General features: G+C 36.1%; 1 protein-coding gene across 4 annotated transcripts in view; it reads left to right on the top strand.

The window, feature by feature from the left end:
* The first annotated feature begins 8,621 nt into the window (after nucleotides 1-8,621).
* LOC149781795 (AP-1 complex subunit sigma-2) overlaps nucleotides 8,622-13,895 on the top strand; it is a 53,233-nt gene continuing 47,959 nt past the window's right edge. For all 4 annotated transcript variants that reach the window (XR_016414785.1, XM_089935952.1, XM_089935953.1 and 1 more), the window contains exons 1-2: nucleotides 8,622-8,723; nucleotides 11,462-11,640. Coding sequence is in view for 3 of the 4 variants with exons in the window: in XM_089935952.1 (XP_089792078.1) it covers nucleotides 8,721-8,723; nucleotides 11,462-11,640 (182 nt within the window). In the remaining variant the exon portion in view is untranslated. The remainder of the gene's footprint in view (nucleotides 8,724-11,461; nucleotides 11,641-13,895) is intronic.

The following is a 13,895-nucleotide window of genomic DNA, read 5'->3' as shown; positions in this document are numbered from 1 at the left end:
AGAGTGCGGGGAGGAAGTAGCTCTAGGAAGCACTCCACCTGAACCCTGTATACCAGCGGAGGGCAAGCTGTGAGAAGCGCACCGCTGGAACCTTGTCTGTTATGGGGAATTATACAACCAGCTGATCGATGAAAGATTGAAATCGCAGGATTTTAATGGGAAGTCTACCGGCCATCCACCGGGGATACCAGAGAGATTTATGCGAGAACCTTCAGACCGCATCAGCTACCTACACCGGCTAACCTGCAGCTCTAGAACGACAGCAATCTATGAAGAAAAGATGGAAGAAATATAAGATTGCTACCATTGCCTTAATGTACACGGCCTTCATTTGGCAGAAAGCCGTATTTGATAATGCTCTATTTAAACCAAATCTGACCTTATTTGGTAGCGCCGTCACAATTTCTTATACTTTTAATTATATCTATGCGTGATTTTAACTTCTACAAGTCATTCTGACTTAACTGATTGGTTTATTTATTAGAATATTGAAAGTACACTCTGTACACAAAATTCCAACTTGTTCGTTAAAATTTATTCAAAACTGACAACTCTTAAATTTGATTAATTGCAGAGGTGGCTTACACATTATTGGTATATTTTGTCCACTAGTAAAACTGGACTTAATTTGAAAATAAGTACGGGCTAGCATTTCGGGAAGTACACAACATCCATGGCTGGCTTGTCGAGTGCCTTTTTCCTCCTTCACCATGTTCGGACAACGTACACGTGGCAGTATGTGGAACGATTTCCACCTGCCACACAACCAGGTGTCCTAATGTGACGTCATCGCTGCAGACCAATCTCAGCGGGCGTTATATACTGCTTGGGTTGACACCTGGGGCTCTTCAATGCAATTGATCTTTTCAGTAATATGAGTTGTGTGGTACTATTCCCTCTCATGTAACAGCCATTCAATCAGATTGTTAGGGACTTAATAGTCCCACAGTCTGAAGGCTAAATTAATAAGTACTCAGTGAGTACATAAAAGCCTGGGGGATGAGGCTCTCTTTCCTTCCCCCAGGAATAATTAAAAATCACGCGGTGCGTGAACAAACCAGCGATACACGTTCTAGATGAACGAAAATCACTATAATTCAACTGAAGAAGAAGAAGATCGCACCATTCAACATTGGATAACGCAATAATGGTAAGTAATCACGTCAACAGAATGCAGAAGTTGCAAGAAATGTTAAACGATCGGGAGACGATGGAAGAAATGTTGGTTCGATTGGAAGATGGTTGGTAATGCCCACACAGGCTCAAGATGGAGATCAATAATTTGAAGAAGGCCAATGATACCTAATCAAACAGGAAAAAGAGGAGAAGGAGGCAGAAGAGGATAAAATCAAATTAGATGATGGGATGAAAAAATTTAAAACGAAGAAAAAAAATGAAAAGAAAAAGGGGAGGAGGAGAAGGAGAAATAGGATGATAAAAAGGATGAGAAAAAAAGGAGGAGAAGAAAAATGTAGAGGAGAAAATAAGATGTTGGTGGCAACGAAAAAGACAAGACAGAAATTAGAAGAAAAGAAGAATTCCAAAGACTCTTTTCAGGGCCACTCCATTGTCTCGAAAAGATATATATTCTGTCTTTGCCATATTGATGTATTTGTTTGTTCTAACCCTGTCTCTAACCACGTCTATATGTCTGTGTGTCTATTTGTCCAGAGAGTAACACGTATTCAGGTCTGCCACCCCCTTTGCCACACTGTTCTGCCCCGATTGATGTCAGCCCGTTGCAACGTTTTGCCAGTGTCCAGTACCGTGACATCATCCCTGTTCAATTTCTATTGTCGCTAGACAGTCCCAATCCAGTGACGCTTTGTTCAATACCCTTTGTCTCTAGACAGACTCAACCAGGTCAAACGTTCCCTTATTATAACACCCTCAACATATAAAGCGATCTACGGTGATGGTCTCGGTGATGTTGTTCAGTGTCTATTTAGAAGGATAGCCCCAAACGCAATACCGATTGCAAAACAATTATCAATGAAAGCTATTGACGTTCGTGATAAGAGTATTGGTGATATTGCCGGCAAAGCATTCTCAGCAATCAATGACAGATTAGCACGATTAATACAACGAAAACCTCAATCAATAAATTGACCAGGACTGAAGTTATGCCTGCAAAAACTAGTAAAATAATAAATCAAGCTGCAAATCAAAAGCTAACAGTGTTGGCTGTTGTATCTATGTCAGAAAAAAATAATATAACTTCTAGTCTGATAGCAGGAAATGGTCTTATAATAAAATGTTTAAACGTGTATCTGATCCAGCATTTGACATGGATGCGCCAAGCGAGGCAACTGTTAGGTCAATTTTTGTAAGTCTTTGGTATGGCTTGGTCGGGGATCGAACTCACGACCTGCCGCATCCGAGGCGGACGCTCTAAACACTAGGCCACCGGAGCGGTCGAAACCAAGAATGTTGATTGGTATTGACTAACCATATTATGAACCAGTGTATTCTGTGACCGCAGTTACTCATAAAATATATCCGCTGAATGAAAATCCTAATACTGGCGATCTCATGCCGATGAGATTTTCTAAACTGAATTGCGTTGCAGAACGAGTAATGGAACATTTTACAAATGCAACACGTGGAAATAAACCAACAGATATACGACGTGGAAAAAATAAACAAATGGGGTGAATCAGTCAAAGATAAAGGGGCTACAATGAATGATGTTACTAGGTTAGAACAAATGCTTCAATTCCCAACAATGGTAAAAACAATACCAGAAGTATCATACGATCCGAAATATTATCGAAAGGAGCTTCGATAAATATCGTTGATCATAATGCGCATGCTTGAACTTCTGCTATAACAATATTTCCAAATTTTACCAAGGAGATATATTTTATTTTATTAACGAAATAGGTAAGAATGATCCTGTATCATTGTGGTTATTTCAGAGTTCTGAAGCAAATTACGACGAGTTGATTAAACCTGATGGAAGTAACTGTATAAAAGAAAACAAATTTGATCAGTTTGTAAGACCTAATGGTGAGATATATCGAACATAATTTCTTAATAAAAAATGAAAGTTCTTGCGTCGAAATACACCAATGATCATGAAAAGTTACTCAGTAATTGTTTTACGATTCCATCAGCCGCGGCTCGTTTCGATAGGAAGAAAAATTTAAGAAAACCAACTCGGTTTGATTTTCTCGTAGATATAATATTAAACTGTGTCGAATACGGGCACGGTGGATTATGGATTATACGATTATAAGGCTGTTATATCGGATGATATGGTTGCATGTTGTCCCAATAAGTTTTCTCGGTGAATGTTCGGAATATATTAAGCGATTTGGATATCCAACACACGAGATGACCAGAGTATTGATAAATGACCTCTACCAGAATTTTATATAACAGGATCTTCACGAATTACTTCATTCAAGTTTCCCAAAGGTCTTCATCCGATTGTCGCTGTTTGGTTTGTAAAACATTTTATCGAACGCGGTTGGACTTTAATAGTTTTATTACGATATTTTCTTGATGTAAAAATATTGATATGGCTGGTTGTAAGTGAAGCAGTTATAACAAGTTTGTTTGCCACAACAACAAAAAATATTCTGATTATGAAAATCATGATACAGCTGGTTTTGAGAATAAAATCGCAAAAGATCTTGTCAGAAGAATAATTGGTAAATTTACCCAAGGAGGATCATATGATCATAAACGACATTGTACAAGATTAATTATAGATGATGATGAACTCGATTTTATTATTACTGATACAACGGAGCGTCCGCATCGGAATCGGGAGGACGTGGGTTCAATCCCCAGCCGAGTCATACCAAAGACTTACAAAAATGGTACTAACAGCTACCTCGCTTGGCGCTCAGCATTAAGAGGTTAGCGTTAGGACTGGTCGACCTGGTGTCAGGATAATCTGACTGGGTGAGACATCATGATACATGTCTGAGGCATGATGCCCCAGTGTTAGACATCACTATAAACTACCATACTGCAGACATCGTAGCAATATGACTGATAAATTGTTAAAGCTACGTTAAAAAATCCAAATCACAATAAAAAATACATGATTGCTAGAACAATTACATATAGTGTAATTAATGATATATATTACAAAAATAATCAAATATCAAAATTGTCATCAGCACCATCAGCATATGATCCTGTGACCAGACATAAAAAGACTGTTTATCTTAATGGACTTGGAGTTCTGGTAAAACAACACGTGTGATCGAATTATTTCATGGACTTTATATAATTGTGTTAACCCCTACATATAGACTCACCAGAGAAATGAACAAACGAGGAGTTAAATCTCATACTTATCACAGCTTCTTCCATTGGAAGGGAGATACATGGACTCCTGAACGAATGGATGAGAAATATATTCCAAAGATTATTATCTGTGATGAAATATGTACAGTGTCGCTGAAGACATTAAAAATATTAATTGATTGGTTGTTGACCAAAAATACTGCTGTTATCATGTGTGGCGATCATGGTCAACGACCGCATGTTGTTGGATCATCCCACGTAGGTGGCTGAAAAAGTTCGTCGGTTATCATGAAAAAATAATTGATGATCATAGAGCGCTTGATCCAGAATTAAGAGATCTTATGAAATTACACAGACTACAAGAAATAAAATTCAGTGTGAAAAATGCGTGAGATAATTTCAAAAACTCATATGAATGACTTTTGGAATATGTGGAAACCAGATGATTTGATAGTTGCAAATATAATGATAGTTCGTGATACACTTAAACAACATTATTTCTGTTACGTATGTAAAGTTTGCAAATATCGGCGTTGAAATTCCACGTTGCGTTAGTAAACAAAATCTTTTGTTAAATAATTGTATTTTAGTTCCTGTGAGTGTTGTTAGGAGCGCGTTAACGATGGACATAACTCCGAAAACTCAAGGATATGTTATAACGATTCATTCGTCACAAGGATTAGCTATTTCTGATACAAATATTTGAATTGTTGATGATCGTATTGAATGGTCAAACTAACTTTATCTTTCAGTGTCTCGAGTGAGACGAATATCTCAGCTGCGGAGGGTTATCATAAACTTCACAGACAATAATAATCAAACTGCTTGCAATGGAGATAATATAGTAAGAAAAAAAATGAACTGGTTATAAACAATCTGACAGAAAGAAATAAACGCGACTTTGATATCGGTGCTGAATTTATCGTAGATAGAATTAATAGTAGTCTTGGTCATGCACGCGAAAATGTGATGCTGACCTGTCTTGAGTGTAAATGACGTCGAGGTGCTAGTTTACAAAAGTGAATGCGGTGGTAATTGTGTATCATCAGGAATTACATGTAATTGTTCACGTACAAATCCACGCTGAGGAGCAATTTAATCTAGTCTGTAAATTGCAGGTCTTCCCATGGATCCCACCACGCTGGTAATGTTATGTGTCGTCACACTCGAAATAAAATCATTTGCTCCTTTTTTACCACTTTCAAGCTCACCAGGTTCTTTAAAATATCTTACAGTCATATTACCTAGTCCTGGTTGTTTTGAAAAGGAGTCATGCAGTTGTATTGGTATATGTTATTTTGTGATTGCATTGATGGGTTTCATAGAAATTGCACGAATAATTTCATTATTTAACGCAGTTATTACACTTGGTAGTTTTGCAAACCATTCGCGAGATCTCTTATCCCTGGATATTTCCTTTGCGTATTGATATCTAAATAACCGCGCAGGAAGTGTTTGATTAAATCGTTCAACAATTGCCTGAATGCAATGAATTGCGGTATGTCCTCGTCTGATTTTTGACGTTATGTCTTTTTTTTTTCATTAGAGATGATACTGCACAAAAAAATTCCTTGCCAGGATCAACCTACAGTTGTTGTTGTTGTTGTTGTGGGGTTTAACGCCATTTTTCAGCACACGATAGGCTGTGCATGGCGGCCAGTATTAATGGTGGAGGAAGAACCCGGGAAAACCCCAGGAAGAACAATCGACCCACGAGAAGCTACTGGCAAGCTTTCTCACATACCCACATTACCTGAATCCTAGACTCTAGGTAAGATGGTAGTGATCCGTAACGGAGAGAGCTTTAGACCACTCGGCCACTCGGGGCCCCCTCAAAAGATAGTAATGGTGGCCATCGTAGACCACCTTGCGGTCCGGATCCTCGTTAGTAAATTCGTTCAAAAGCAGATGCAACTTCAGTTGCTGTTTTAGGTGATAATGGTTCTAATTCTTTATATCTACTTGCAACGTCAACGACAGTTAACGCGTATTTGTATGTGCGTGATTAACGTCTACGTGTTTTAATAGCATCGTGTGGTAAAAACATATGATCTGCTTGATGAACCTCATTTGGAGAGCTGACATAATAATGTGCACACTGAATTTATTTAGGTGGTGGAAGATAAATTTGCCATATTACATGTCGTGCTAACTAATTTTCAGCAAAAGAACTTGTGACATTTGCTGCACCAGCAAGTTTACTAATCGCTGCTCTACCCCTCTGGACTATAATAAATCGATTCCATTATAATAATAATCGGTTGATTAATTACCGGCCCCTAATACTCGTTTACCTTTCATCGCGGATTTTGCTAGGAAGTTAGCAAGTTTTTCTCTGAGAGATTTAAAAAAAAAAAAAAGGAATTTAACGAGTGAATCAACTTGACATATGCCAAATGTTGTTGTTGTAAATCCTTATTTTTATACGCTACATCATGAACGTGACATGCTTAAACAATCGCATTTATTGGATACTCTCCACGTATTGGTTGATCTATTTGGTCAAGTCGGATATGAAGTCGGGTTCCAGGACCACAATAATTGTATCCATGAAAATGTTTTTCTCCTGGATACTTAGCCCATGGAGATCCTGGTAATTTTCCTAATGAAGCAGCGATATCACCACCTGTCTTCATACGAAACGAAATAAATTTGTATTTTTTTAAAACCACATTTCACACACTTGCATGTAAGTTCACGCTCTTTCTTTTGTTGTTGTTGTTGTTGTTGTTAATCCACTTGTGTATGTGAGTGCTCTGCATCGAACACAATATAAATCCATATTATTTATTATATTTATGCAACATGGATATAATTGATTTCTCAGCGACACGAAATCAAGAAACAGTCAAGCGTCATCCAGCGCTACCAAATTCTATCAGAGCAATTATCATACGTCCCTCTGGGTCTGGTAAGACGCAATTATTACTTAAGCTGATAATGTGATGGCTCAAGTGGGATAAATTATATTTAGTGGCACCATCCGTAGATGATCAGCGATGCTAAGATGTGCCTAAATATGAAAATGCAGCAAAATTGTTGGACGAGGATGGTAGTGATATTATTGATTGTATCACCGATATTGATGAAGCCCCATCTGTGGATGACCTCGATGGATTTATTAATAATCTCGTAGCATACGATGGTGTGCTGCTGGACAAACAATCAAATCCAGTTCCAATATTCCAATATTTCTCAAGGCAGACACAAAATCACAGATATATATATATATATATATATATATATATATATATATATATATATATATATATATATATATATATATATATATATATATATATCTGTGTGTGTGTGTGTGTGTGTGTGTAACACAAATACCTAAAGTGATCAGAGATAACTGTAATATTTTTTATGTGTTTAACGGAGTCGATACACATACTCTGCAAAATATTCACCAGACTTGGTGTTCAGGGGATATGGATATGATTAAGTTCAAAAACTTATTCTCACGTGCGCAAGCTACCCCGCACGGATTTATCACGATACATTTGCATGATCCTGGGTCGCGATATCGTGTAGGTCTTTTTTTTGGGGGGGGGGGGGTTAAGAAACAGCAGCAGGGAGGATGACGACCAACATTGAGTGTCCGAGTAGGTAAACACACAAAAACACAAGCGTAAAAAAGTAACTTAATTTGATAAATTTCGGTCGGTTAGAGGCCTCTTTTTGACGTTTTTGACCCTGTATTTTTCATTTTCGTAGGAAACTTTTTTTATTTTCGCGAACGGCCTCTTCTAAAAATGGTTATTTTCACCCTCCTTGCTTCTCGTGTTGAAAAGGGTGTCTAGGTTTATTTCTACAGCTCTCAGAATTGTGAATGGTTAGAATCCTGCAAAGAACATATATGACTGACTTCTCCATGCCTAAATTTCCTATTAACATCAAATTTTATCCCAGATATGCATTTATTATCATGGCTAATAGACGTGATGCGGTTATCTGCATTATAGGACAAATACGAAGGTATGGAAAATCTCATTGTGTCAGATGGTTTAAAAACTAGTGTGTCGCACAAATATTTAGTATACATACTGTACTGAGTTTAAATGTTTGTGTATTACATATGAATACATACTGTACTGCTGCTTGTGTAGCACAACAAATTCATTGCGAACATCACCTTGTGTACAGACGGACAAACTGATATACATACATCGCTTATGACCATTGGGTCATGGTGAAACAAAATGCAGACACATCAAAACTATGAAGAATTGGTCACCATAGACAAGAGTGAGAATTACTTTTCGATTTACATGAGCTCTGTGACAATGTATGTCTCACAGCGTTTGATGTCAGATATAATTTGCGTAGACTTTATTCATTGTGGACACCGTTTGAATAAACGTCGACACTGGTAGGCTGGAACTTAGAAGGACATGTAATGAAGACACAGGCAACAATACTGTGAAACTTTAGGCATACAGATTTACAAAATGGTAAGATTCTTGTGCTGAATTGAGAAATAATGAAATATAAACCAAAGTATTTGCCATACTGATATTGAAATATGTATCATAAGATGTGGGTGGAACTAGAATGAACAAAAGGAGGGGGGGGGGGGGAGGGGGACTAATTCAGCATTTTTAATCATACGTCACCTTAGATATAGGAAGATAATTACCCATCACGGTTTAAAGTTTGTCCAGAATAAATTATTCTTTTCAGATCGTATACATTTCAAACTAGTATTGTGTGCGGTTCGCACATACATTAACAATTATAAATATTTTTGACGTGAGCGCAATGTCAAATTTGTGTTGTTTTTTTAGGCAGACTCGCGCACGTTAAGAAAAGCTAGTAGATATACATTCCGTTGTGCAAGTTGAAATCAGTTTACAGATATAATATGTATACAATTAAAAATGAAGCCATAGTTTGAAAAATTCTTGGAATCTTAAAAGTATACAAATATATACAGGTGAAACTATGCACATCAATAGAGTTTTAAAATAGAATGCATTTGGCTGAGAAATTAAATATATTTAGATTTGGTTGGTATTTATAATATCAGCTGTTTGACAGTATTAAAACGAAAAATACACAATCATGTGATTTTGATGAGTTCAATACATATACAGTGTTTTATGTGTACATGTACAGTGTTTAATTTTTTTGGAGGGGGGTGTGTGCACCAGACAGATACTCCACCCTCTACCTAGCCAAAGAAGTGAAAATTGTTTGTGTTGTTGTTTCTCCCACAGGTGTGTTGTATGTTTTATTTTTATAAAAAGAATTTTGAAATGAAATATTTTTAAAATTTAGAAATTTGTTTGGGTATTTCAAAAAGCCCCTAGTGTATCTATAGGGAAGTTCATCCAACAGTGGCTTCTTTCACCTCCTCGGAGTTCCTTCCCTCGTTCGTTAAAGTTGACCTTTGCTAGGGGTCACCCTATGTCCCATGTGTGCTATATGTGTATGCTATATGATATAATTGCTATATATGCGTTGGGACAGCAAAATATTGATAAAATTTCAGTACCCAGTTGTCCTATCTTTTCCTGTGAGTAATGATCTCAATAGGAGAATTGTAGCAATTTTGAATTTTGGCGAGTCAGCGATGTACTATTATATAAATTAAAACCCTAGTGGTTTATATGTGTGCTATTTTGTGTTCGCTTTCGCTTTTTTTCCATGAGATTAACTGTGCTCGAAGTGGGGTCCATACTTTTTTAATTTAATTGTACTTCTCCCATCTCAAGTAGGTTATCTTTAATTTATTTAGTTGACAAAGTTCCAAAATAATTTATATATATATATTTATATAAGTCTATAAGAGGAAATAAAAGTGAGATTTGAGAGAATAAATATTTTGTATTTGTGTATGTTGTGTGTATGTATATGTGTGTGTGTTGGGGTTTGATTGAGCTGTTAAATAAGATGTAGGTTGATGCAAAACGATGCACTAAGTGACACAAAAGCCCAACAACTGATACTTCATGATTAACAGCAAATATTCAAAAGTTTTATCAAAAACTGTGTCCAAAAAAATTATATTTACAAAAATTACTATTATAAAGGAGTCTACTTTTTTTATTCAAGGCATATACAGTAAATATCTAACCACTTATAACGGTGATAAAGATATGAAATCACAAGAATATATTTGAAATAGTTTCAACCATGTACATGTACAGCATGCCTTACTATGCATTCATCCCATAATTCAATTTATAAAAATAAATTAATAATAATAATAATAATTATATATAATATATTACACACATGACATTTATGATAAAGTTAACTATGCTGTTTTAGACAGTTAAATTGATTCAGCATAACTTTTAATTCAATTTAACATTTGTTCAGTATTATTAATACTCTCTTTGAGAAGGTTATTATATTCTTCAAATAAATTGACTGGTCATAACACTTTAGCAGAATTACTACTACCTCACAAATCCATCCCTTTCAGAATAAAACTTTATAGCTAAAAGGGTAAAAGTTTTCTGCCCACATAGGTGGCAGTTAGTGTGAGCTCCCATTGATACATGGACTGGTGCCGAATCCTGTAAAATCTTCATTGACTGCTTGCTGCTCATGCCAAGTAGAAAGCTTTCTTCAGACAGGGAAGCCTCTTAAAATCCATACAAACTGACGCAGAGCAGAATGCACATAGTTCAGTTTTGAGTCAGATACAAATTCCATGAATCAAAACCTGGATGTATGGGTCAGAAGAAACCCTGATAAAAATAACACTTAGATTATTATTTGAAACACAGGTGACAGCTACCTACTTTTCTTGTGCTAGTGATTTTATTTACAGACTTTGTTATATGTGTGTGATCCCCTGTATCAAACAAAACACCAATTAACAAGGCAGTTTTGTTGCCTGCCTGGCTTATTAAAAGCTTTGTACTGAATACTGGTAAAAAAAATTAAGACAATAAAATAACTATTTACTAGGCTCAGTTTTAAAGTTTATGCAATTTTTTATTTTTCCGATGAAATTTGTGCTTTTTTATTGTCCCCCAAGGGAAAGTAGGTCACACTGGCTTGCTTTCCTTATCGAATTTACTTTGGGGTTGTTTTTTACATGTGGTCCCAACCATCAGACAGTTAACAGTTTGTATGCAAGCTTGTTTGTTACTCATACTAACAGATTATTTTGTACAGTTTTGCAACATAATCATTTACAATGTCCAGTTTGGAAGTTCTTTGTTTTCTTTTTCAGATGCAGTTTATGCTCTTGTTCAGCCGTCAAGGCAAATTGCGGCTACAGAAGTGGTATGTTGCCCACCAAGACAAACTGAAAAAGAAGATAACAAGAGAATTAGTTACCATGGTTTTATCCAGAAAACCCAAGATGTGTAGTTTCCTAGAATGGAAAGATCTTAAAATTGTGTATAAAAGGTAACCACACTTGCATCTTATATCTTTTCTTTATCCAGTTTACAAGCCTTCAGTGAATATATTTGTTAGTGTTATGTATATTTAATTTGAATTGTGTATTGTCATTTTTCCATGAATTTATATTATGTATATCTATTATGTATGACTGATCTTGGTCAATAATTGAGTTTAGGACCTACCTGACAGAAAATATTGTAGAGAACATATTATATAGCTAATACGACTCTATGATATTAGATTATGATTTAAGATCATTATTACTGGAGGTAAACATGTTTACTTGTATCAGAGATTAGGAGATTTGTTTTTACTTGTAAATTCTTGATCTTGTTGACAAATTAGACTGCTTTAGAAGCAAGTTGTTTTTTACTTTGATGGGAAGTTGACCTTCATCCTGGTTCTTTTATTGTGTCTTAGCTTTTTATAGTATTGTTGTTTGCTTCAGAATTACTCATTCCTATGATAACATCCAACATGAAATCCATCTTATTGTTGTTTTCAGTTTTTATATGAGAGAATTTTTTAATTTAAATTATTCACCAGAATTACAAGATTATCTTTGACTTTTGGACTAAATCATCATTTGGGGTTTGTTATGACTTCTTTCAAGGACATCCTATATTATATCATTGTGATACATCAAAACTGTTGGCACATTAGCATATTCAAAACTATTAATACATTAGCACATTCAAAATTGGAGTTCATTTGGATGACTACCAGAATACATCCATTGGAACTGCTACATTTGGACATGTGATAGAACTTTTAGGACTATTATGGATTTAATTCACAATACTGTCAGTTCGTTCTAAAATTTCACATCGTATTCTAGTGAAATAAATTTTACTCTTTTCTGTTACTTCGTTTAAGACCATAGAGTTGTAACGGTAGTGTTATAGCTCTATCCAAGCTATGGAAAAAGAAGGAATTATTGCGACTGATAGTCCAACCTTATTTTTATAAAGACTTGACTGTAAATGTGGGTTTAGTGTTAGCTAAGAATTTCCATAGATGTTCATACTAATTGAAACTAAGAATAGATAGCTTTCTATAAGAAAATAGGTTATGACTCCTTAGCTTTTGACCTATCACAAGGCCTACATCAGAGTAATAACTTCTGGATGGAGTCTTTTGATCAGGTAAATGTTGATCACATGATAAAAACCATCTGTATAACAACAGAAGATCCAAAAATCAGAATCGTGGTTCAACACTAACTCCACCTCTATGATTCCAATAACTTCTCTTATTTTCCACCTCAGGGTATTATTCTCTCCACTGAGTACTCGGATGTTATCCCAAGAAATAGTAACCCTGATCCTTTGCAATTTCCGCCATATTCTGTCAAAGATTCTCTATTGGTGTATCTGTTTTGACTTGTATTTAAATTATAACATCAATACATTCAGCCCTTTTGCCACTACCAATACTTCCTCTGGGGTAAGCCTTAGGTGGGGCCATGGGGTCAGGAATTATATTGGGACTACATTTGTCCATCATATATGTTCCCAATTGCATTAATGTTAGGAATATAAGCTTACTACCTCCAGAATCCATCCCTCTAAAATGATGATATCATATAGACAATGCATTATCCCATGCCCATTACCTCCTCTTGATGCCAGGAAGACCAGAGGAGGATTGTCCTTTCATCTTCTACCACAGTCTGTCAGTATCAAAGAAATCACTGCTTGCCTCTCCAGCAAAATTAGTGATCCTGGCAATTCCAGACCTTTTTTCAGAAAGTCAGCTACTGGCAGCCTTTATTTACCAACACACTCAGCTGCTCTTCAGCTTTGGGCCCTTGATAAGAATTTTGTGGCTGTCAATATTAAGTCAATATTAATGCCCTACTTTCTGTAAGGTGGACAAAAATGCTTTTAGCCAACATCAAAGCTGATTCAGAACATTGTTACCATTTCTTTGATATTAGATTTCCCATCATTTGTTATTTTCTGCCTGACTGAGAATTTGGGTAATGACCATGTCCACAACCCAAATGCACAGAGCAGCTCACCATTCCATGACAAATACCCTGAGTGCTCTTGCTAATTTTGACCTCGCGAGATGAGAAGCGTGTCAACACAGTCTCCACATCCATACAGATCCAATCAGTTTTGACACTAAACCACAGATGACTGGCATCAAGGAGTAGAGGGATCATTCTCTGAATAAACACAGAACCAGTCATGACCCCAATCCAATGTCGGGGCTGCAGCCCACTCACTTCATTGAAGGGTTCAAGTCTCAGA

The sequence above is a fragment of the Sinohyriopsis cumingii genome, chromosome 15 (assembly GCF_028554795.1).
Source record: "Sinohyriopsis cumingii isolate HCF-2022 chromosome 15, ASM2855479v2, whole genome shotgun sequence".
In the NCBI taxonomy this organism is placed as follows: Eukaryota; Metazoa; Mollusca; class Bivalvia; order Unionida; family Unionidae; genus Sinohyriopsis; species Sinohyriopsis cumingii.
Note: the sequence above shows the minus strand (reverse complement) of the source record. Positions and strands in the feature narration are given on the sequence as shown.